Here is a 25,957-nt window from a genome sequence, read left to right on the forward strand (position 1 = left end):
ATATATAATTACACATATTAACATGTATTCTAAACAGATGTGAACTTGCATGCTTTAACAGGGCTTTCTCTGTGCTAATTTCACAGTTTAGGTCATGTTTATCTTGTTTTTGCAGTAGATTTATCAGAAGAGTGACTTATGTTTTTCCCCTTCATTTTTGGCTTGCTCAGGGGTGGGCATATTCTTGCTGCTTTGGTGAGGAGTACAGCCAGTATGCCGTGTTCCTCGTTGTCTTGTCTTTTAGATGAGATTTTGTTAATCACTAAACAAAAAAACAAAGAACCCTCAGTGTAACTTTAACCTGGATAACTAACTAGAACTCCTTGCCTAATTTGTTAATGAGTTCAATAATTAGATGTTTTCCTGCTATTAATAAAAATACCAGTGAAACTTGTTTCTGATGCTTTGAAAAAGTTACAAACCTTAAAGGATGTTTTTAAGTGTTGGCAAATCAAAATAAAACTCGTCTCTTTCCTTCGAACGTGAAGTGTGTTGGACACGCTGAGGCTAGAAGGGAAGAGGATGTACGGGCTTCAGAAGCTCGGGCTCGGCAGAGAAGACATGAGCAAGTTTCTAAAGCTAAATTCACGCGTTCGGGACAGTAACTATGTATTGGACATTCGGCACTCTTCGATAATGGTAAGTGTGCATGCAATTCCTTGTTTTCAAAACCTTTAGTGGATGTAAGACTTCATATAAAAACAGATCTCGTCAGGCTTTAGAATAAACATAAGCGATGGGAAAGGCCGTGTAGCAGAACTCAGAAGAAAGAGTGAGAATACTGAGCTGCCCCTCTGGCCCCTGCACCTGCATTCACCCTCCCAGTGTTCTCTGCGCTTCCTCACAAGGACGCCCACCCACGGGTTCAGCCTCCGCCCCTGATGTAAAGGTAAAAACACCGCCAGCGAGAGCAGCAGAGCTACCCCGGGAGCAGCAGCGGTGACAAAACCCCGGGCAGTTAGAGTCAGAGGGCTGCAGGGTTGCCACCGGAATACAGTGGAGATCTCGCCTGGCCCGATGGCAGTGCCCGCCTGGATTCTGGTCTGTGGGACACGGTCTGAGGAGGCATCGGAGACCTGGTCACACCCTCTCCCTTGGCTACAGCTCAGACGCCTGCGTGTGGCCTGTGAGGCTGTGAATGGTTTGCTCCTTCCTTTCGCTCCTTAGGCTATGAACCATTCTTTCCACCACTGTCCCTTATCCCGTGTCTGGAATGCAGATGTCCCTCCCTCTGTCCAGTGAACTTTCTTTTTCAGACTCCATCTCCAAGCAGTGCTTCCTGGGAGAAGCTTTCCACAAGTACCCCAGATGATGTTTTAACACACACGTTGTGTCAGGGAGTCCCCAAGAGCACCACCAAGTCTGGTGGTTTGCTAAAAGGATTCAGAAAGCCTAGGAATCGTTATACCCTTGGTTGTGACTTTTTAGAGCAGAAGACTACAAAGTAGTATCAGCAGAGGGAGAGAGGGCATGGGGTAGAGTCCAGAGGGAGCTGGGTACCAGCTTCCAAGAATCTGCTCCTAGTGAACTTGTACAGAACATTCTTAATTCAGTGTGTGACGATACATGCAAAGTGCTACCTGCCAGGGAAGTCTGCTGGAGCCTGGAGCCCAGGGTTTGGGAAAGGAGTGGGTTGTGCAGGCCACACGACTGCTCTCGGTCCTGACACTCCAGCTGCTCACAGGAAATGCAGGCGCTGATCATAAATTGCATTGCTTGTGTGAGCACTTCATACGGCCTGCCGCAGCGTGCAGCAGGGCCCTAAGCAGGCAGAAACCTCCTAGTCAGGGCATTCCAGAGCTCAGTTCCCAGGAGCCAGCCTGGAGAACCTCTATCACAGAAACAGGCCCTTCTTGGAACTGTGCGAGGTGTGAGCAACCCGGGCCTGCGGAATCATCTCTGTCTCTCTGACACTCACACCCACACGTGCACGCTCAGACTTGCATATATGTATATATATGTGTGTGTATATATATATATATATATATATATACGTATTTATTATACTATAGAACTACAATCTGTATCCTTAGCACAGTTACAATTTTTCATTTCTCCTGTGGTTCTTTGATGTCTGTTTTTCCTAGACCTCATAAACTTCTCCAAGGTAGGAATTTTATCCTTTTTTTTCTCACCAATAAATCCCTGACTTTAGTGGGTACTCAGTAAATGTAAATACTGATATTCTTCGAATGCCTACATAAATATTTGTCTCAAACAAATATAAAAACATAAGTTTTTAATGAAACTCGGGGATAATTCTAATTACAACACAATCAAGATGAGAATGTTCAAATCACCATTATGATTCAGTGTTATAAAAATAACTATTAGAAATTAGAAAATAAAAATATTGCATAACATAAGATTACATAATTAAAACTCCCCAAGGAAAGCCTAATAGAATTAATGAGACTTTAATAAAAATGGGTTTGAAGCGACAGTAAGCAGATCAAAAGCTTTGTTTTCCAAAAGCCATTTGGAAGACAAAATGATTTATAATATAAAATTTTAAACTCCAAATAATATCTTAATAGCTACCGTGTAATAAAATAACCTTAGTAGCAATAAAGATGGCACCCTGCGTCAGGAGCCAGGAGGGCAGGGTGACAGGGCACAGGGAAGGAGCACTCGCAGACGCAGCGCTCTCAGCCATCGTGGCCGCGGGGCTCACAGCGCCCACACGCCTCGCCCCGGACACTCCCGTGTGGGAAATGGCGGGAAATGGGGGACAGTTCCTCCCCGGAGGTGTGGTCATTGCTGCAAACAGAAACAAGTTGTGTGTCAAACAGATGCGGGAAATCATGTATCTATATGGTTGAGTATCATTCAGATGTTAAAATTATGTTTACAAATGTGTTTTAATAATCGGAGACTGTGGTTGTGTCCTCCTGTTAAGTAAAAAATTCGGACATGTGAGGTCACCGTGTGAAAAGGCAGACACAGGATCAGAAAACAGATATATCAAAATGTTAAGTTGTTAATGGGTGATGTGATTTAATGGGCAGTTTTGGATTTTTTTCATAATTCTCTGTAAATGGCACATTTTTAGCTGTGCATATGTATTCCACAGGAGTGGGCAGGAGTAGGTTTACAGTTATAAGACAAATAATACAATAATTGATAAATAGTACAGATAATAAACTTTGCTTTATGTACTTAAAACTGTAAACCTACCTTCGCCCACACCTTTATGATCAGGAAAAAAAGGTTTACAGAGAAAAACTATAACCTCTGAATGTCTTGCTGACTATTTGATGTAAAGACGGGAGGGTTTGGCTCTGCGGGACCTCAGTTACTGCAGTTCTTTCTGTCCTGCCCCAACTGCCCCCCCCCCCCCCCCGACAGATGCAGCCCACGGTCTAAGCGCCGTGGAATGACGCCTGCGCCATGAGCCTCGAGGTCCTCGGACTCGGGGAGAATCACATGAGTAATTAACCAGTCACCCTTCGTGTTTCCTAGAGCACTAAGCGACTTGTTATCAGAGATGTTTATTGTGGCTGTTTTTCCTATTCTTCCGGGGCTGTCCAACCTGTGGCCCACGGGCTGAATGCATCCCAGGATGGCTGTGAATGCGGCCCAACACAAAATCGTAAACGTACTTAAAACATTATGTGATGTTTCTGTGAGTACGTGTCACAGTGTATTTAACATGTGGCCCAGAGATGCCAAAAGTTTGGAAACCCCTGCTAGACCATATTCTTTCATTGGCTGGATTCTACTTTTACTCGGGTATCTTGAAGCTTGATAATAGTCTTTTCTAAAAATACTTTATCAGAAAAAGGAATGACCATGTTAGTAATCTTAACTGTGTTATGCCTTTTATTTTAAGCATTTGTGCTCTTTAAGCTTCGTAGGAAAGTGCTGAGAGTGTGGGTCACACTGAGAAAAGGAGGGGCATACTTTCCAGGGCTGTTCCAGACATAAGAAGTCGGTCAGTAAAGAGACTTCCGAGCCGCACGTGCAAGATAACACGCTGGCCCCTCCGGCGGGCAGTGGAGCACAGCCACCCCACGGGGGGCGGAGCGGCCCTGCTTCTGCCGAGCCCCGTTTCCCTGGGCCCCGGTGCCCCATGCCACCACTGCCAGGCCCCCGCTCTCGGGCCCTTGGACACCTGCAGGGGCAGTCTTCTCCAGGGAGTGTCTGCCTCAGAGTGTCACAGAGTGGTTGTTGACAGAAGTAAAAGAAAAACACAAGATAGGCTCTTTTAGTCACTTCAAGGATGAAACTCCGTGGCATTGGGTACGCCCACAGAGCTGTACGGCAGTCACCACGACCCATTTCCAGAGCTCTTACACTTTATTTTGAGTCGCCTTATTTTTTTCCGTGTACTTTAGTTAGTATATGTTCTATAACTTTTAAAAGGCATTTAATTCTCTTGTGTCCAAGCCTGTAAACTTTGAGAGGGAAGGCGGAGGGCTTTGTTGCCTCCTGCACTGCTGATAAGCATGTGTCTCTCTCCAGTGGTTTGTGGAGAGTAATTTTAATACAATTTTGTTTTTTAATATAAAAAAACATGAGTAAAATGGAGCCAGCAATTTGGGAAGAAGGCTTCGTGTAAAGGGCAGTGTTAATACAAAGTCGTTGCCTGTGATGTGTTCCTTAATTGAAGAATGTTCAGCTGACTTCCTGCATTTCATCAGTCTAACGCAGAGCATCCTGTGTGTATTTCCACGTGTCCTTGGGCGGGGTGAGGTCTGCCTTTGAAGGGGATTTGAGTGTTGGTACAGCTTTGACAGGCTTCTGTGTTCTTTTCTAGTGGATCAACGACTTAGAAAATGATGGCTTCTATGCCGCCTGGCCCGCAAGCTGCCAGGAACTTCTGAAACCAGTGTTCCCTGGAAAAATACCTTCCGTAAGGCGTAATTTTCATAATTTGGTGAGTTTCATGTTTTGACACTTTGCATACATTTTTAATAAAGGTATCGGCGATCTTTTCAGATTCCCCTGTTCCTGGTAAACAGGCATCTGAGGACTAAGGGAAGGAGCATTTGCCCGATGCGCACGCTGGAACAGCTTGGCTGAGGCAGGGTCCAGGAGTTTGCCCGATGCGCACGCTGGAACAGCGTGGCTGAGCCGGGGTCCAGAGCCTGAGGGGTCACTGACGCGCCTCCGGTCGCGGGGCCTGCCTGCACTTCCGTGACGCCAGTGCGGAGTCGACGGGCTGCTCTTACATTTCCTTCCTTCTGTGCGATCAAGATTTCGTACATTTCATGGGGAAATACGTGAATACCATTTTATCACCTTAGAATATAAAGTCATTATTATAACATAAACAACCTTACAGAACTTTAAGTTATGGAGAAACACCTAGGGTTTTTTTTTTTTTGTATAGAAAGTGAATATTTTATTTCCTACATCAACCTAGAGTGATCAGTTACCTTAATGCTTTTAGAGGGGGTTCAAAATTGTATTACTATTTCCTGTGTTAAAAAACTTAGAAAATCCAATGAACATTTAGAACAACATATTTCACTTTTGTAAAAAATAATTTTATGGTGTGCCTCAAAAGGAAAATGAGTCATGTGTCGGTAAGTTCTGTGTGTGACCGTACTGGATGTGTAGCCTCTAGAGATCCTTCCCTACCGTCGATCAGTGAGGCCAGCAGACGGAGGCACCGTGTCGTTGGCATGCGTGTCGTATCTTTAAAATTCTTAGAATTGCTAGAAATTTCTTTTTAAAAACCTTGAGTTTTATACTTTCAGCTGTAGAAATTAGACTAAACTTGAATTTTACGAAAATTCTAAAGTGTTAAAATAATGATGATAGACTGTCTACTTTTTTTCAGGTTCTGTTTATTGATCCTGCTCAAGAATATACCTTGGATTTTATAAAACTTGCCGAAAATTTATATTATCGTCGCGTTCCTCTTAGGTACGGTAACCATCAGTTTGTAACACACTGTCCGCTGGAGGCGACCCAGCGATGTCCGTGGTGTGCTACAGAGTACCAGTGTGGACTGCAAAGCAGCGCTTTCTCTCTGGTGCCCGACACGGCGCAGCCGTGTGCTGTGGAGTGCCGTGTAACGTCATAGACTCGGTCCATGGGGGCTGCTCAGTAATCTTGTTTATCTTCCCGAGAGAGTAATCGGATCACTTTGGGCACTTCAAGATGAATCCATTTATTTCCCTGTGGGTGTGTGAAGAGTACCCTTCTCTCCTCCCTCCAGAAAAACACGGTCATTTGATAATGTTACCACCAGAGAGTAGACATCTTGCAGGAATCTACCAGATATGAAGATTTTGGTGAACAGGAATTATAAAACAAACCTTTTTAAATAATGGGATTTCCCATTCCCCATTTACTGACACATTCTCTCCATTTAGATGTTACAGTCTAATGATGCTTTTAAATCGTGGTTTCTTGTGGTTCGAGGAGTAGTTGTGACACTCCTTACTGATCTCCTCCTTCCAGAATTGGTTTCGTGTTCGTGGTCAATACCGACGATCAAGTTGATGGGACGAGCGATGCCGGGGTCGCTCTCTGGCGGGCTTTCTCCTGCATCGTGGAGGAGCAGGGCGCATTACAGGCATTCAAGTCCGTCGCACGCGTGAGTTTACGCACCGGGCGTAACTTGTTTAGAACGCATAGTGGGTTTCTTGCATTATTATACTTATCATTACCATTATATTATTCTTCAAAGTTTGTAAAAACTATCATGGGGGTTAAATGCAGATGATGGATTTGATCCTTGCAACTCTCAACTATCATGTGCGTGATACTGTCCCTAATTTAAAAACTAGGCATCTGGGGCTCTACGAAAATACATGAACTTACTTAGGCTTACCCCGCCAATACAGGCACTGAAGTTGTATGTATGAGTTCAGAGAAAATGATGAGTCAGGGAAGAATTCTTGAGCAAATTTGAGTAAAACCATGAATAGGAAAAAGTAAAATAGTCTAAATGACAGAGTAGAATATTCTAAATGTTACAGTGTATAGATGCTTTCTGGAGAATGCCCCAGGAGAAGGAGATCCCTTCATGACAGTAAACTGGGGTGGAAACGGCCATAAGACTGAACCTGAGTCTGACTGAGAAACCCGCGGAGCCGTGGGGGGCGGGGGGGGTCCAGAAATCGGTTCAGAGCCTGATGAAGGAAGAGTAAGAGGCAGGAAGATTATTTCTTAGTTGAGGTTTTGAAACTGTTACAACCCATCATGAAAAAATATAAATGTGTTTAAAAATTATTATTAAGAAAGTCAGGTTTTTGCTTAAAAAAATAACTTGTATTCATCTTTAAGGTCATTGGTCTTGAGTGTGTCAGCCATTGTACACAGGATTGGTTTCTCTGCGGGCTGAGGAGGAAATTACCAAAGCACCGTCGATTTTCTACCCTTTTCTGCAGCTCCCTGGAGAACCACTCACTTCCTCATTAACTCATGATCCTGGGGCATCGAAACTGCCTGCCCTGCGGTGACCGGAGATAATTTGTCCTGCAGTATAGCACCCTGGAGTACTTGTCAATATTGTGCCCCAGTCAATTCATTTTACTGTTTGATCGTAAGAGTTTAAAAGGGGCTTAGTCAGATTGACATATCTTTTATTTATAATAAAGTCCAACTACATTATTATAAAAGGATCAATGTGCTGTTCAAAGCTAAGAAACTTGAAGCCCTTTCAAAATTACCTTTACCTAAGTTATCTTAATTATTTCTGTGGAATCACTGATCTGCAAGCGTTTTGTATCAGGTGTTAATTTGCATGATGGCATATTTTTAAATCACTCGCCTTTTGAATCATCTGCTGTGATGTTAGCACAATACTATAATCTCTTCGAAAACCGAATTTCCCATGAAACCACTGGGTTCAGGAGAAAGCAGCATAAAATTCAGCACTAAGTATGTTGCAGCCTGTACGTTGTGCCGAACAGCCAGAGGGAGCAGTGGGGCGGGGGGGGGGGGGGGGGGGGGGGGGGGATAAACGAGGAGGGACTGCTCAGAGAAGGCGTCAGTCAGAGCCCCCTGAGGTCCGAAGTGTGGCAGCGGGCACTTGCACTCCCCTGGGAATGTGCCGTGTCCTTTAGATTGACTACTTCAGAATTCTGGACTTTTAGTAAAATGCATGGATTAATAAAAATTTTAATACTGTTTCATTACTTTTAATGAGAAAATTATTTTATCTAAATTAAGTAATTTGAAAAATACAATATCAGGAGAGGGGAAATGTAATAGGTCAAAATCATAATGAAAGTATGTGAAGATTAGTGAAATACGGCGAGAAGTTTGATAGACTAAGTGTAGTATTTGTGGTAAAACAATAGGACTTAACAGCTCAGCTCTCCAGTGGCTGTGCAAACTTAGAAACAATTTAATTTTTTGTCCCTGCCTTGCAAGTTTAACATTAAAAAAAGTTAAATACTTAATGAATATTTGATGAAAATGTATATTCGAAAACGTACGAAGTTTCTCCAAGACTTGGCTGTGATGGAGAAACTGTCAAGGCCTTAGCCAGCCGATGGTAAGCAGTTATAACACTGGACGAAATACACGTATGAAATAAGTCTGTTTTCAAGCACTCAGCAAGGACTATGGTACTTGCAAAAAGGTGGAGTAAAGATACTTACAGATGAAGACTGAGAAAACTCCTCGCTGCTCCAGAGAAGTGCTGAAGGAAACCCTTCAGGGCGAAAGGAAGTGACGCCAGATGGTAGCTCAGGTGCACAGGAGGAGACGACCTGATGAAATGCAGACGCTGGGGTAAGCTCGGAAGGCTGGATCTGTCTCTCCTCCTTGAGTCACAGAAGAGACTGAACGAAGCATGGATTCTAACGTATACAGAGGTAACACATGTGATGATAATACATACGTACAAAGGAGCAGAGGATGAAATGCATCTGTTTTGCAACTGTAATTCTGTGTATTTACAATATTAAGTTAGGACTGATAAAAGTAGATTGTGATAAGTTCCTATGTATGTTGCAATTCCTAGAGCAACCACAAAGAAAATACGTTAAAATATAGTTGAAAAGTGGAAAGAAGAATTGAATGATGCACTAAGAAATATCAGTTAAGCACAAAAGAGAGCAGGCAGTAAAGGAAGAGCAGTGAGCAAAAGGCACGTGTGACACATAGGAAACGAATAGCAAACTGTTACATGTTAACCCTCTACATCAATATTTACAGTAAGTACGAGTGAATGAAACGTAAGCAAGCATATCAGAAGAATGGATATAAAAACATGGAAAGTTATACACAAGCTAAATATTCAGTAATCTAGAAGAAAATTCTTAGAAACATACACCCTACCAAGATGGAGTCAGGGAGAAATAGAAAATCTGAAGATCAGTTACTAGGACAGAGATTAAAATGGTAATCAAAAGTTGCAGCAAAGAAAAGTTATAAGGACCCGATGGCCTCACTGATGAATTCTACCAAACATTTAAATAAGAATTAGTACCAAACATCAGACTTTTCCAATGAATAGGAGGGAACACTTCCAAACTCATTTTGCAAGGCCAGCACTGCCCTGCTATCAAAGCCAGACAAAGGCACTGCAAGATGGAAAGTTACGGGCCAGTATCCCTGATGAACACAGATGAAAAATTCTCAACATAGTAATAGCGAACTGAATTCAAAGTACTTTAAAAGGATCATACACCACGGTCAAGTAGGATTTATCTCTGGGATGCGAGGGTGGCTCAACATATACAAATCAATAAATGTGATAAATCATACTAGCAAAATGAAGGGTAAAATCATATAATCATTTCAGTAGACAGAGAAAAAGCAGTTGACAAAATTCAGCATCTTTTTATGATAGCTCTCAACAAACTGGGTAGGGAAGGAATGTACCTCAACGTAATAAAAGCCGTATGTGACACGCCCACAGCTAACGTCATACTCAGTGGTAACAAGATGAAAGCTCTCCCTCTGAGACCAGGAATAGGACAGTGACGCCCACTCTCACTACTCCGATTCAACGTAGTGCTTGAAGTCCCAGCCAGAGAACTTGGCGATAACAATAAATACAAGACATCTATGTCAGAAAGAAAGAAGTAAAGTTGTCTGTCTGCATGTGATCTCACATATGGAAAACCCAAACAGTCTGTTTATTAGAACTAATAAACAAGTTCAGTCAAGTATCAGGGTGCAAAAATAAGTTGCACTTCGATACACTAACAACCACTGGAAAGAGAAATTAAGTATACAATCCCACTTACAGTAGCATCAAAAAAGAATACAATACTTAGGAATAAATTTAACCCAGGAGGTGAAAGATCTTTTTACTAAAAATGATAAAGCATCGATGAAAGAAATTGGAGACAAATAGTTGGAAAGGTGGAAAAAAAAAGTCGGAAAGGTATTCCCTGTTCATGGATTGGAGAGTTGATTGTTAAATTGTCCATACTACCCAAAGCAATCTACAGATTCAATGCAATCTCTATTAAAATTTCAGTAGCATTTTTCACAGAAATAGATAAACCTGAAATTCATATGGAACCACAAAAGACTGTGAATAGCCAAAGCAGTCTTGTGAAAGAAAAACAAAATTGGAAGCATTGCACTGCCTGATTTTAATTAATATTACAAAATTATAGTAACCAGAACAGTGTGGCACTGCCATAAAAACAGACACACAGATGACTGGAACCGGAAGTCAAGAACCCAGAAATAAACCCACGCGTGGGTGGTCGCTAAGTCTTTGGAGTGTAAACTGGTGGAGCCACTGTGGAAAACAGCCTGGTGGTTCCTCAAGAAGTTAAAATAGGATGACAGTATGACCCAGTCATGCCACCTCTGGGTGTGTGCAAAGAGAGGGAGAGATCAGCATCTTGAAGGGATTACTGTGCTCCCATGTTCATCGCAGCGTTATTTACAATAGCCGAGGTGTGGAAGTAACCTTAGTGGCCATCAACAGACGAATGGATATAGAAAACACACACACACACATCAACAGATGAATGGATATAGAAAACACACACACACACACACACACACACACACACACTCCCCCTCCCCTGCCAGGATATTATTCAGCCTTAAAGAAGGAAATCCTGCCATTTGCAACAACATGGATGAACTTGACATTATGCTGAGTAAAATATATTGCAGAGAAAGATTAATACTGTTTGATATCACACGTAGAATCAGAAGAAGCCGAACTCCTGCAAACGGAGTAGGAAAGTGGCTGCCCAAGAACAAGGGACATGCGGCGTTGGCAGAGGGCGCAGACTTCTCGGGTGGAGAGGCGTGCCTTCCGGGGGTCTGACCGGCAGCGTGGGCCCTGGCTGGCAACTCTGTGTCGTCTAGTTGACATTTACTGAGAGAAGAGTCTGAGTGTTCCCACCAAAAAAGCAAACTGAATAAGCTGATGGCTGTGTCAATTAACTTGATGTTGGGAAAATCCTTTCACGGGATTTTATCACATCATCGTGTTGTATTAAATATACTGTGATTTAATATGTCAGTTATAACCTCAGTAAAATTAAAAAAAATAGAATATATATGGAAGAGCGAAGGAAGACCTGTAATTGCTGTGAACCCTGGAGGAAGAATGGAGTGGCGTGCCTGGCCATTCTGGACAATATCGATCAGTAGTTCTGTGAAGAGTGTGTAGTGTGGGTCAGGGGAAGGATTCACAGGCCGACGTCAGGAACGGGTGGGGTTTCCAGAACCGACATGCAGACGTGAGGTCGCAGTGAGTGAGGATGGACTTCCAGCGGCTGGGGGTGGGACAGCGGGTCATCACAGCACGGGCCTGAGAGCTCAGACCTTACCTGGACATCATTTCAGGTATCTCAAAGGTTTGGTGTGAAACTTTTAGAAGAAATTAGGACCCAAAAGGAGGAAGTAAGAGTTTCCTGGATAGACTTAGAAAGTTGTGAGCCTGAAAGAAAATATTAGTAAATTTAGCTACATACAAGTGAAAACCAAAGAAAACTACTTGAACAATTAAAATTTTAAAAAGGGGGGGTATCATAAAGAAGGGGAAATAAGTTCCAAGCAAAAGAAGTATTTGCTATATGTATAATCAATAAAAGATTTATATCTCACTATATAAAGATTTTCTACAAATCAAAAAGAAAATTATAAACAATCTCAGAAAAAAATACATAGATTTTTTTAAAATACAAGAGGATACATCAATGATAAATTAAAAATTTGTTAATATTTATTTTTTATTAAAGTAAATACTACAACTACTGGTATGTAAGCAAGATAATTTTTTCAGAAATAAGAAAAATAGAAGACTTCCCTGAAATATTGTTTTATACCCTACAGTTTGGCTGTACTTAGGAAAGTTGGCATTTATGTTGAGCATGTAGACCAGTGGGAATCCCTTCACCCTGTTACACTGCGGGGGAAGTTTGAATTGGCACGCCCACACTGAACACCACCTGGTGGTGCTTCAAAATCGGAAGTTAAATTCGCATGCTCTTTACACACACACATGCACGCCCCCAAGAGAAACTCTTGTACCTGTGCCAGCTGAGGCCATCCTTAGCAGAATCCAGAATACAACACACAGGGGTGTGTGTGTGTATGTGTGTGCGCGTGCACGCACAGATACACATCAGTAGTAAAACAGATGGGTCAAGTTTGGTCTGTTCACATAAATGGAAAATGATATGCAATAGCACATCTGGATCAGCCTAGTGACACAGAGGGCTAACATAGTACCGTGAACTTCAGAGTTCAAAAACAAACAAAGCTAGGTGTCATAGTGCATGGGAGTGCATTCGGGTGAAACTCGAGTACCTAAAAGGTGAGGGCACAGCAGACACACCCCCGATTTCGGGAGCAGAGGGAGAGGGGACCAGGAGGGAAGGGTGCTGGGCCAGCACTGGCGGTGTTCCGGGTCCCAAGCCCTGTGCCCCGGGTCCCACGGCCTGTTTGTGGGGGTTCTCCATTTTGTTCTTTACGCCTCATGTTCTAGGCATTCATTTTTGCTCACCAAGTTACCTAGCAGTTGTTAAAATTTTAAGAATAGAAAAGATTGAGTTTTTTATGTATCTAAGTAGCTATGGAAGACATTCTGGCTACCTCATGAATATCTAATATTTTAAAATAACTGATTAGTAAAATGACTAATCTTAAAGATTTTCCATGTATAATTTTTGCTCCATTCAGAAATCTACTTTTTAATCCCTAATTATGTTTTACTGTAAAGCCTGAACTTTTCACTATTTTTTAGTTATTAGAATCGTATGTTCCGCTTTGATACAAGGAGAAAACGCCCATATAGCGAGAAGCTCATAAAACTGAATTGCGACCTGATTACAGACTTGTGCTGCCTGAGGGATAGGTTACAAAGTTAACAGCCGTAAAAGGAAAACAGAGAGGAATGCCAGTTTTCATTGCGAGGAGTAACGTGGGGATTCTGTCAGCCACAGTGTGAGGATTGTCTCTGGCAATATTGATTTAAGGGAATTGGGACTAAAAAGAATATTCTTAATTAATTCTATCAAAATGCTACCTAATGGTGTTTGTAAGGAGAAACTTACTTGTTTCTCCTGCTTGGAAGTTTCTTCCCCCAGAATGTCTTTTTATTAAAAAAAAAATTTCATTGACTTTATTGAGGTGACAGTGGCTAATAAAATTATACAGGTTTCAAGGACGGTTTTCCAGTCCTCGTGCATCATCCGTGTGCCGTGTTGTGTGTTCCCCAGAACGTCTCAATGTTCGCTCGGGTCTGCCTTCTCTCTCGATGCAAAGCCGTGCTTTCCCCTGTGCCCGGAACAGTGCCCGGGTCCTAGCAGAGGATCTGTAATGGAGGGACGCCTGAAACAGAAGAGTGATGATGAAGGAGCAACAGCTGCATTACACAAGCGTGTCCAGAACGTTCGAGGCCGGGGGAGGGGGAAGGGAGGTTCAGAGTAAGTCTAGGCAAGGTGTTTACTGGAGAGCAAGCAGAAATGAAAGCGAAGTATTTCTGAAGTGGTCGTTTAAATGCTTTATACATATCTTTTTAAATAAGGTAGCCGTTATTTTATTAATAAGCAGTGATTAAATTAGAATATAATATAAATTTGTTATGGTATCTTTGAAAGCTGTAGAATTTCACAAAACCATTTTTATTAGATGATCTATACCTGAAATAATTAATTTGTATGTGTGGGGGTGTATGTATTGTGCTTAGGACTTTTTGTTTTTTATCTCATCTACTAATTTATAAATTTATCTGCATGCTAAGGGAAAGAAAATAACTAACGTAAGGTGAAAATTAATTATAATCTTTATTTCTTCAGATGTACCAAAAAGTAAAGAATCCAAATATACTCACTGTGGACAATGTGAAGAGTGTTCTCCAAAATAAATTTCCTCATGCTAATATTTTGGATATTTTGGGAATTTATTCTAGATACGATGATAAAAGAAAGGTAATTTGGAATGTGAATTTTCAAAAATATGATCTAAGACCCTTTTATTATAATCTTATGAATTATCCTGATATAATTAACTCATGATTTGGATGTTAGTCCCTCAAAAAGAAGGGAACTTTTAGGCCTGTGAATGACACATGTTTCATACAGTGTTTACATTTCCACAGGCGACTCTTTGAGAAGCCCACACAGCCGGAACCCAAGGGGCAGTGGTCGCAGTGTGATTGGAAAGCCAGTGTGGCTGCAGTTACTCGTTTTTGGTTTTAGTTACATAAGAATAGTTTTCCAAATAGTTACTTTTGAAATGAGGAAGGTGTCACTGATATTTTGCCCCATTACTATATTTTCGTACAATTAGAAAACAAACCTGAAAGGCAGCTTGGCCTGAGCTTTCTTTAAGGGCCGAGTTACACAGAGGCACCTCTTTTGGTGAAGTCGTTTGTGGCACTGGGGACCACTGAGGAGGAAAGTTACTGTTTTGCAAGGACTCTGATGATTCTGAGTTGTGGAGGGCAGGCACAGACACTTCCTGTGCTGACCGTGTCGGCCCGTGGAGCTGAAGCACGGCGAGGTTACGTCTCGGGGACCGTGTGCCCAGGGTGGACGCAGAGGGCTGCACCAGCCCGGCCTCAGTGTCGGCGCGTCCGGTGGGTTAGTCGTAGGGTCCTGCCGGTTTTCCCTACATGCACACAATGTCTCCATTTTTCTTTCTTTCTTTTTTTTTTTTTTTTTTTTTTACTGGACATGGTTTTTTTACTCCTTCCTGTTGAGTGGTTTATCCTAATACCGGTGGCACGAGTGCAGTAAATGCTTATTAAACAAACGAGCACAGGCAGAAATGAATCTCCGATCCTGGTGAATGATAGTTTTTAAGTACACATCGCTCTTTATGTCAAGGCTCAGCCAGCTACAGCCCGTAGGCCGACTCTCGCCCTCCCACGGCCTGTCTTCACGGTTTCGGGGGGACACGGCCTTATTCACTGCCCACGCGTTCTGTTCCTCCACCCATGCACCGGAGCACCAGAGCGGAGTCGCTGCGGCCCTGCCCCCATGGTTCGCGAAGCCAGAAACTCAGGTCGTCTGGCCGTACACAGAGAGGTCCCCGACTCTGGCTCTGCTTTCTTTCCCTTAAGTAACGTTTGGGAAGGGTGGATAAAATTAGCAAAATTACCGTTTTCTCCTCTGGCATATAAAAATGTCAGCGCAGTGTTCCTCCTCTTTCTTATGTAGTTCTTTCTCAGACCATCCACATTCTGTTTAACTCTGACATTTTTTAACTGAATAGGCCGGAGCAAGCTTTTATAAGACGACTGGCCTGGGTCCTTTGCCTCAAGCTCTTTACAATGGTGAACCCTTCAAATATAAGGCGTTGGGTATCCAGGAGCTCGAGTCCGCCCTCTTTCAGAAAATGACGGATGTGACCGTGTATTTACAAAAGGAAGTCTTTATGGTAGGTAAGCGTTTATGAGAAAATGTATGATGAATGATATTTATCGATGACTTTTTAAATTAAGAGAACTTCTAATAGCAAAAGTTAATTTTGTAAAAGTTTACATCCTAATCATTTTCAGTAGTGAATTTTTAAAGTAATAATCAGTTTTATCTAGGCCTGGCTGGCGTAGCTCAGTGGATTGAGCGCAGGCTGCGAACCAAAGTGTCGCAGGTTCGATTCCCAGTCAGGGTACATGCCTGAGTTGCAGGCCATGACCCTCAGCAGCCACACATTGATGTTTCTCTCTTTCTCTCTCTCTCTCTCTCTCCCTTCCTTCTCTATAAATAAATAAATAAAATCTTTGAAAAAAATAATCAGTTTTATCTGTGCATAATTACACCTAAAATTGCTTAATTGGAAAGAAAATTCAAAGTTTTACATGAAAATTTACTATGAGAATTCTAAACTACATATTATTTATTGATTTATTTTAGATTAAGTAGTAATAAAATATCATCTCTGTATAATTTTAAAACATGTGTATAAATTACCTATGTTAACTAAATAGTAATTTGTGTTATTTCAGGGCACATTAAATGATCAAACAAATGCAGTTGATTTTCTTATGGATAAAAGTAATGTTGTACCCCGTATAAATCATTTGATTTTGTACACTGAATGGCAGCACCTTAATTTAATATCCACATCAGGTAAAATAATTCTCCCATATACTTTTCTACAAAGGCTTATTGAATTATGAGTTCTTTATTCATTCATTACCATTTAATATGTAAATTTCCAGTAACTGCAGATGTTGAAGATTTCTCCACTTTCTCTTTCTTGGACTCCCAAGACAAGAGTGCCGTCATTGCCGAGAACATGTATTATTTAACCCAAGAAGGTAGTAAGCATATTTTATTTTCCTGAATTTATTCCTAAAATAGTAAAAACTTGTAATTTTAGTAAGGTGTTTGCATAATATATTTCTATATGTTGATACTTGACTAGAGACCTGGTCTTCAATACAGGGGCTTGTAACTTGTTAGGATATAAGGATTGTGCTGGGAAGATGATGCCTTCTATCCTGAATAATTGTAAATGCAGAGGGTTCATCTTAGGGGGTTTTTTTTTCCCTTTTTTTAAAGCAAGCTATACCATTTTCACCTTTTCTGAAAGTGACAGAACCCTTTCCAGACTGTGTAAACTGATGCCTTGCGATGCATGAATAAAAGTATGACGCCCAGGTCTGAGCAGAGCAGCCCTGAGCTGGCACCAAACAACCTGTGGATGGATGTTGTGCTTGGGTTGGGGGGCAAACCAAAGGCAGGGTGTACAGGATAGGAACGTGACTGGAATAAGAATTCAGCCTAGACTGGGAAGCCTGCAGTGGGGCCTCAGTCTTTTAGGGTACAGCAATTTATTCAGGTAGATGAAGGTAATTCGAGTTTGGGTTTTTGGTTTTGCTTTGTTTTGTTTAACCTGCTTCACTGTGGGGGAAACAAGAGGCGCTCCACAGGAGAAGGCCGGCCTGTGACCTTCCAGCCCTGGGGGCGCGATGCGGGTGGGAGGCTCGGTGCAGCGGGGGGTGGGCTTTCACTTCGGAGGGGGGCGTGCGCAGAGGCCACATGGCCAGCCTGGAGGAGGCTGTGGGGCGAGTGACCCCAGAATCACTTTCTAACTGATCCTTGATTTTATGTTCAGAAAATGGTCTTTTTACGCACAATCCAACAAATAATAAAATGTGAAATAAAAGGTCCATTTTTTGGTAGGTCAATGTCTCGAATATATAAAAGGAAGGGAAGAGGAGACAGAAATAGGGAATAAAAGATGCAATAAGCATTTATGAGGTTCTGGGCTGTATTTCAGAAGTTACTTCTGGGTGTCAGAATAAGTTAGCCTGTAATAATGTCCTCCGGTAAGGCTCTTGCAGGTTAAAGGAAGACTTTATTAACTGACAGAGTCCTAAGTTTCTCTTATTTGCATTTATGTAAATGTGAAAAGAAAGAAGAAACTGAGAAATCACTTAGCACTTTTGAAGTGCTTCTCGGTTTACAGGCTGTTATGGCCTTACCCTTGTTCTTCGGAAGGACTGCGCTGTCTGGTTGAGCAGATTTTCTATGATTGTTTTAAGTGGGTCTTGTGATCTAATGCAATGATTTTCCTAGAGGCTTTAACGATGACCAGACAAGCATTATTTCAGATGTTATATGCTGAGGCTGGGGGAAATAAATGCATTTAACTGTGGCGTCAGAATTAAAAACTGTTTCTGTGGCTTTCCACGCCTTCGGACACAGGCTGTGCTGATGCGGGCGGCACGAGATGACCAAGTGAGACCCACTCAGGAACAGACCTTTTCAGTTAAAGGAAACATAAGCCAATATTGCTATTTTCAGTAGCTACTAATAAATATGCTTTATTGTACTTGGTTTTAGATAGATGAGGGTATAAATGTCAATTTTTAATTTTTCACAAGTGAGGCTAGAAGGCAGCTCTGCCCGCCAGCACTGGCTGGAGTGGTGACGAGCACAGCGTGGGTCCCTCTGCACACGGAGGTCGCCCGCAGACGCGCCCCCTGGGGGCCGCCCTCTGTCCCTGGTGCCTGGCTTGACGTGGAGCTCGTATCAGGAGTCACGTTCCTAGCGTTCTTATTAGTATGTCACTGTGTGTGTATTTTAGTGATGTTCGCTTACTTTCAGAAAGATTAATTTTAACATTTGTTATTTGTCTATATTTTGTGAACTGGATATGTCCTCTGCTTTTAGTTTGATTAAACTCTTTGAAACTTTCAGATGAAAATGCAATTTCCTCAGTTACTCTCTGGATTGTGGCTGATTTCGACAAACCATCTGGGCGAAAACTGCTCTTGAATGCATTAAAGCACATGGTGAGTGGGTCAGCCCAGGTAAAGGCACCTAAGAAACATGAACCAAAATATTTTACGAAGTTGTTTTGTGTTAGCTAAGTGTAAATGTATTGCCTAATAGCAAATTACCCTATAACTTAGTGGCCTAAGACAGCGAACAGTTATTTTCTCGGTTTCCGGGGCTTGAGAATTCGGGCTGACTGAGCTGGGTGGGAGTGGCTTGGGGTCCCCCTGAGGCGCAGTCACATCTGTGCTGCTGGCCCTGGGGGCTGGACTGGAGCCAGGGGGCCAGCCTCTGAGATGGCCCACTTGTGCGGCTGTTGGTGGGGGGGGGGGGGCTCAGTTTCTCGCTGGCTGTGAACACAGTGCTTCATCCTGATGCCACCCAGGCCTCTTCTTAGTGTTGCTTAAGTGTCCTCACGAAATGACAGTGGGCCGTCCCCAGAATGCATGGTAAAGAGTTATAGACAGAAGCCACAAACCACAATGTCTTTTACGGTCCGGCCTCAGAAGTCACGCACTGTACTTCCACAGTATCCTGTTTGCTACGCAAGTCACTTCTGTTCAGTGTGAGAAGACACTCGAAGGTGTGAGTACTAGGAGGTGGCGGTCATCGGCGGCCGTCTGGGAGCCCTGCTACCACACTAAGAACAATGAGTACATTTAAAATGAAACATAGTGACATCCTCTAGGAGAATTTTCGTGTTGTATTAGACAGTCTATGCAACGACCTGGCGGTGGTGAACTCCTTTAGCTTCATCTCGTCTCGGAAGCACTTTACCTGCCGTTCCTTTCCAAATGGCAGCTTTGCTGGATAGAGTGACCGAGGCTGTCGGCCCTTGCTTCTCCTCACTTTGAGTGCTTCTTGCCAGTCCCTTCTTTTTGGGAACTCTACTGACAGTCACTGTACATTTAAAGCACAGAGTGGTGATAGCCAAATCTCCGCTTCGTACATGTGTGTGGCTTTGTTTCCTCTTTCAAATGGGAATCAGACTCCCCGGGAATATTATGCTTTGTGCATATCCTCTTGCCTGGTGGTTTTACCTGATGCTTTTAGGGTCTGTCGATGAGGCCTGCCTATCTCAGTTACATTTGCTTGCAAAAGAGAGATTATCCTTTATTTATTAGCTGGTCTTCTGAAATAAGAGGATTTCCCCTTATCAACTGAGGATGATAGATAATTATTCCTAAAATTCCAGATGAAATTCTTTATTTTTATATTTAGTTCACTAATTTTTTAGAGAAGAGATACAGTCTAGCAGTCACCTCTGTTGATGGAAAATACATATTTTTTGTCTTTTATTTTCAGTTATCATTTGGCTCATGGCTTTTTTTAGAGTCTTCCATCAGTTACATGATTTATTCTTTAAATGCTCACAGTGCCCCACGTTGGCCAGTGGACCCTTCAGGCTGGCTTCTGTGTCCTTTTCTGCAAGCTTCCCTGCCTCCTGACAAGCAAGATGTCTCCTGCTCACCTCACATTCTCCCTGTCTCAGATCCGCCCTCTGCCCTCTGCCCTCTCCGTGGGAAGTGGTGGGGAGAGAGGCAGGCCTGGGCCCTGGGAATGGTGCTGTCCTGGGGCTGGCGTGGCTCCCAGGCCCTCTCGTAGCCAGAGCGCAGCCCGAGTGGTCTGCACTGTTTCCCGTGTGGAAGAGCTCTTTCCGCACAACAGCTCGCCTCAGAGCACGTGCTCCAAGTACATAAAGCAGAACACGACGAATCTCCAGTGAGAAACAGAAGAAACCACAGATCATAGTTTGAGATTTTAACACACCTCTCTCATAACACGTAGGACAAGCACACAGAAAGTCAGTGGGCATGTGTAGAAAGATTTGAGTGACAGGATCGTCAAACTTGACCTGGTGGACCACGACAGAAAAGTGTGGAGCGCATAGTGTGTGCTCTTGGAAAATGTGACATTTAAAAAACGTGTGTAGATGCTAGGCTATAAAGCAACTCTCATAAAATTTTCAGGGTCAAAATTATATAAAGTGTATTCTCTGACTACAGTATAATTAGAAGTCAATAAGAAAAAACTAGAACATCTATGTATATTTGAAAATTAAGAAATATTTTTATGTAACCTGTTGGTACAAAACTGTATATTTGTTGGTACTTCTGAAATGAATGAAAATTTGAATGATATTTAAACTTGACAGTTAGAACCAAAACTGTATTTGTGTGTGTTTGAAAGAAGAGTCATCATAAAATCAGTTATCTAAACAGAAATCTTAAAATTTAAAAACAGCTACTTTTAAATGTCTATCAAAGAAAGTAAAGGAAAAGTTAAAAATTAAAAACAAAGGGTAATGAAATAGAAGACATATAGTAAAGGTCCACAAAGCCAAAAGTTGGTTCTTTGAAAAGATTAATAGAATGGATAAAACACCTGGTAAAACTCTCCAGGAAAAGTGGAGAAGCAGACCCACACAGCCAGCACCCTGACTAAAAGAGGGTGGGTCACCCCAGATCCTGTGGGCACAGCAGTGGTAGAAGGTGATGTTTTTAGTTACTGACAGAATGAAACCTGTAACTGAAAAAAAAGTTCAAAACAAGAAAGTCCAGACCCATGTGATCTTACTAGTACCGAGCTATACACACCAGTCTCACACAAAATTTTTTCCAGAGAATAGTCAAACAAGCAATACATCCCACCTTACTTTGCAAGATCAGCATTACTTCTAAACCAGATGTCTAAAAAGCATTCTAAAGATTGGAAAGCTGTAGGCTGATCTTATTTATGAACATAGATGCAAAATTCCTAGACTCATGAAGAACAGGATGAACAAAAACCAAGAAGGAAGAATTTAAATTGTCATGTTTCTAAATTGTTTATATGGAAAATACAAGTAAATCGACACATAAATTATTAGAATTCTTTAACTAGGTTGCTGAATAAATACATCAGTATATAAGAACTAATTTTAAGAGTTGCAACAAACAAGAAATGCATTTTAAATGAATTGAATATCACTTAATATAGCAAAATTTTCAAGTGCTAGGAATAAATGTAACAGAATAAATTTTAAGACTTATAAAATATTGAGAGAAAACTCAGAAGTTCTACATGAGTGGAGAGAGAAACCATAATTATGAATGGAAAGACTCAATATTATGAAGATATCAGTTCTCCCAGGATTGATGTTATAACTCCAGAGCAATTCCAGTATGAATCTCAGCACTTTTTATGGAAATCATCAAGTTTATTCTCAAATTTATGATGCAGAGCACCAAGAATAGCTAGATTACTCTTAGAGAAGAGGAAAGCAGGAGAATTGCTCTGTCGGATACGAAGATCTCTTATAAAACTACAAAACTGAAGGCAGTTTCACAGGATAGAAAAACAGAGCAATGGAAAACACACAGCGGGCCCAGACACAAACCCGGGCATGTGTCATGGTTGGTGGCCTCGAAGTAAGGACGATTTCTAGAACAGAACACGGAACCCAGTGGTCAGTCAAAACACCAGTACGCTGAGCTACATTAAAGTTAAGGACTCTTTTTTGTTAGAAGGCACCATCAAGGGGATAGAAAGGCAGACCACAGAATAGCAGGAGCTATCTGTGTACATATAAAAACAAAACGCTCACGTCTTGGAACTCAAACTCACGTAAGTCAGTACGAAAAAGATAATCATCCCCAAGAAAATAATGGCAGAGATTGAATCGGCAAACCCGTAAAGGGGGCAGTGAACATGTTACATAAGGATGTTGAATATCATCGGTGACGAGGAAAAATGAATTAACCTTACACGTTTACCCGAACGATTTAAAACAAAGTCACTGGGGTGATGGCACCTTCCTGTATTACTGATGGGGGTGAAAACCAGTCCGACTCTTGTGAAAAACGTCAGTGTCTTCCGAAGGTGGAGCACCCACCCGAAACAACTCCGACGTCTAGCCCCAGTGAGTGCAGTGGATAAACGAGGGCAGGTTCACACCGCGGAGCTCTGTGCAGCACCAAAAAATAAACAACTGCGCCTACACAGAACAGCGTTGATGAATCTCAGCCACCATGCGGGGCGGAAGAAGAGCACAAAAGAATATGTGCTGCACGATTACATTTATTTGAGGTGCAAAACGGAGGAAACGTTTACCGAGGCAAGCTTCAGTGGTAAAGGATAAAGAAAAGCAAGGATGTTATTAGCATAAGCGACCAGACAGTGGCTGTCATGAGATGCGGGGGTGTGGGCATTGGCAGGGGGCCAGAGCCGCCTTTCACTGCACTCTGTTTCCTCACCGGGGGTGATTTGCTAAGCTCTGCATTTTTGGTATGTATTTTGTTATTTCACACACACATACAAGAAGCAGTTCAACGAAGGATTGCGTTATAAAGGAATCCTTATGCAAAGAGGTGAAGCGGTGGTGGGAGTTAGTGAAATGCCGGTTTTTAGGCCGCGTCAGTGAGAGGCCACGTGCAGCAGTCACAGAGAACCTGACAGTAAGGGGCGCTGTGTGGCAGGGCGTAGGCTTGAGTGGGAAGGAAACAGCCCAGCTATAAAGAGGCATGCAAAATACAGCTCCTCTTCACCACCTATAAATGTGTTTTGCAGAAAACAAGTTTCCATAGCCGGCTGGGCGTTATTTATAATCCTACATCAAAAATAAATGAAGAAAGCACAGCTATTTCTAGAGGAATTTTGGCAGCTTTTCTCACACAGAAAAACAGCTTTTTGAGAAACTTTCTCAGGAAACTGGCAAGAGAAGAAACCGCTACAGCCATTTACTCTGGAGATAAAATTAAGGCATTCCTTATTGAGGTCAGTAGCTGTTTGTTTGCAATAATCAGTGTGTGTTGAATATTTCAGAAGTGTTAAGTCCACGTGCTTGGAGACATCATGTTACTGGAAAACAGTGAGTATAATCATTTGGGGATAATAGTCCTCTAAATGGGGAAAGATAGATGTTAAATGATATGACTTTGCATAGAGGCATTTAACAAATCAGAGTTCTTCTATTTCAACCACTTCATGATCCTTCAGGCTGATGTCATTCTAGTTAGGCTGTGCCCTTCAGGGCTGGGAGTTAAGGGTTTCGTAAGTAGTCCTCAGGTGTCTCACCCAAGGAGTCCAGTATGCGGGAAATTTCAGACATAGAAATGGCCTCCCGCAAGAAAAGTTTTCTGGTCCTTTCAGGAGGTGTTTGCTGTCTGCCAGACGGTGGGGATGCGCTCTGAACAGGCAGCACTGACGTGGCCGTGGGGGGACAGACCCAGTAGGCTGTACTGGAAAAACGGGGAGCATCAGAGGGTGGAGAGTTGGGGAGGGGTGCGAGCGGGAAAGGGGATTCCAGAGAGCTCCCGTCTGGTGGGAGCTCTGAGTGCAGCGAGAAACCGAGCCGTGGGAAGGAAGTCTGCAGAAGAACGCAGCGGGTTCAGGGACGCAGCAGCTCTGAAGACCCGACGCAGAGACAGTGGCCGGACTTGAGGTTCAGGCAGAAGGTCCTTACGACCAAAACAGAGAGAGGCGGGAGCACTGGGGCGTGCGGGCATGAACACGGCCCTGCGCTTCAGGCACTTGTAGGCCGCGGCAGGGAATTCAGACTGTTTGAGTGTAGCGGAGGAGGTGAATAATCTTTAAAAAGATGGCTCTGGACACCATGTGAAGATTCCCTAGTAGGTAGACGAGAATGGAGACAGGATAAACAATTAGAATGCTACTGCAGTAATCTAGGCAAGACATGATGGTATCTTGGACTGGATAGTAGTGGTGGAGATGGAGAGATGGTGTGTAATTAATATTATGTTATGGTCAGTAGGATTAGTCGATCAATCGTATGTGACGTGAAGGTAACAGGCTAGGATTTGGGCTGAAACAGTGAAATTTCATGGTGGTTTCTTTTTCGGGGGGAGGGAGGGTGGGAAAGTCTAGATGAAGAGATTTGGACACAGAGGGACCAAGCGCTAAGTTTTGTGCATGTTGAGTTGGAGATGCCTGTTGGAACATTCAAGTGGAGATTTCGAGCTCACGAATGAATGAGTATAATTTGAGGGTCATCAACATCATGTATAATTTCAAGCTAAGAAACTGGAGGAGAAGTCTCAGTTAAGTGAGGGTGTGGCAGAGAGGTGGCCGGCTAAGCCCTGGAATGTTCCCCAGTGTAGAGGAGCTCAGGAGGAGGAGGAGGAGGGTCCTGCAGAGGAAGAGCCAGTGCGTTAGGTTAGGAGGGCGCAGCGTCCTGGCAGCCAGGTGGAGGGTGTATTTCAGGGAGGGAGTGAACGCCTGAAATTCCCGTGGCAGAAGCAGCAAACGGTTGTACATCTGCTTGTAAAGAGATGTCAAAATATTGTAACTGACTGAAGAAAGATGCCTGTTTTAAAAATGTGGTTTCAGAAGAAAATACTACTTTTTTGTCATAATGCGATATTTAAATTTTATACTAATGTACCAAAGTGGGCTTTATTAATAGAATAATTTAATAGATTCACTGCTCTCTTATTTATTTCATTATTTTCGTGCTTTAGGGGATGGATAAGAATTCTTTTGAGAAAAAATACAATACCATGGGAGTGAGTCTTTTTCGGACTCACCGGCTGTTCTGTCAAGATGTCCTTCACTTGCATCCCGGAGAAATGGGGATTGTCAGCAACGGGAAAGTAAGTAGGAGAAACAGGTGCTGCCTTTTCTCAGTGACACTGTGATACAGGGTCGCACACGTTTTTCTCTCACAGCACACCCGCCATCAGACTGGTCTCAGCACGCGTGAAATGCACGGGGAGGTTTCGGTTGCGGCGCAGCACCTGCTGCTTCACCCCTCCCCCGTGGATGAGAACACTGATGCGGGTGAGGAAGGACGTTCTCGTGGGGCACCGTTCACTCTGCCCCAATGTATTAGACCCAGCAACCTGGTGCACGCGGCGGCCTTGTGATTGAGAGCCGCTGTGCAGCAGGTGCAGGAAGTGCATCGGGACATCTTGTTCCTCTCGTAGCTTGCCCTGCAGTTGTTGAATAACAGCACGATGCTTTCGTATGCAGTGGAGAGCTCTGTTTATTAAAATAACCTTTAAAAATCTATAGGAAGAGTCACTTACCCCCACCGCCCTAATAAATTTTATTAAAAGTTTATTGTTTTAACTTCTGACCCGTTTTTTACCCTACTGGGTTATTTCTCGTTTTCTAAAATACGTAGCTGTAATTTTACATATAGAACTTTATATCACACTCTTTTCTCAGTATATCACAAAAAACATTTTTCTGATTAGAGAGTCTTTATGCACAAAATTAGTGGATAATAGCTATTTATTAATATATTTTGAATATGATAGTCTGGTTTTATTTCTGAGGAATTAAATTTTAAATAATTGAATCTGGTGCTTAGATTTATTAAGAAGTAAACTAAT

General features: G+C 42.5%; 1 protein-coding gene across 1 annotated transcript in view; it reads left to right on the forward strand.

Annotated features, from left to right (window-relative positions):
• UGGT2 (UDP-glucose glycoprotein glucosyltransferase 2) overlaps positions 1 to 25,957 on the forward strand; it is a 120,289-nt gene that overhangs the window by 40,852 nt on the left and 53,480 nt on the right. Inside the window, exons 12-22 of the mRNA XM_028526663.2 lie at positions 489 to 639; positions 4,760 to 4,879; positions 5,789 to 5,874; positions 6,415 to 6,550; positions 14,190 to 14,321; positions 15,610 to 15,774; positions 16,343 to 16,466; positions 16,559 to 16,657; positions 18,546 to 18,640; positions 23,172 to 23,378; positions 25,082 to 25,213. Of these exons, the coding sequence (XP_028382464.1) occupies positions 489 to 639; positions 4,760 to 4,879; positions 5,789 to 5,874; positions 6,415 to 6,550; positions 14,190 to 14,321; positions 15,610 to 15,774; positions 16,343 to 16,466; positions 16,559 to 16,657; positions 18,546 to 18,640; positions 23,172 to 23,378; positions 25,082 to 25,213 (1,447 nt within the window). The remainder of the gene's footprint in view (positions 1 to 488; positions 640 to 4,759; positions 4,880 to 5,788; positions 5,875 to 6,414; positions 6,551 to 14,189; positions 14,322 to 15,609; positions 15,775 to 16,342; positions 16,467 to 16,558; positions 16,658 to 18,545; positions 18,641 to 23,171; positions 23,379 to 25,081; positions 25,214 to 25,957) is intronic.

The sequence above is a fragment of the Phyllostomus discolor genome, chromosome 11, assembly GCF_004126475.2.
Source record: "Phyllostomus discolor isolate MPI-MPIP mPhyDis1 chromosome 11, mPhyDis1.pri.v3, whole genome shotgun sequence".
Classification (NCBI taxonomy): domain Eukaryota; kingdom Metazoa; phylum Chordata; class Mammalia; order Chiroptera; family Phyllostomidae; genus Phyllostomus; species Phyllostomus discolor.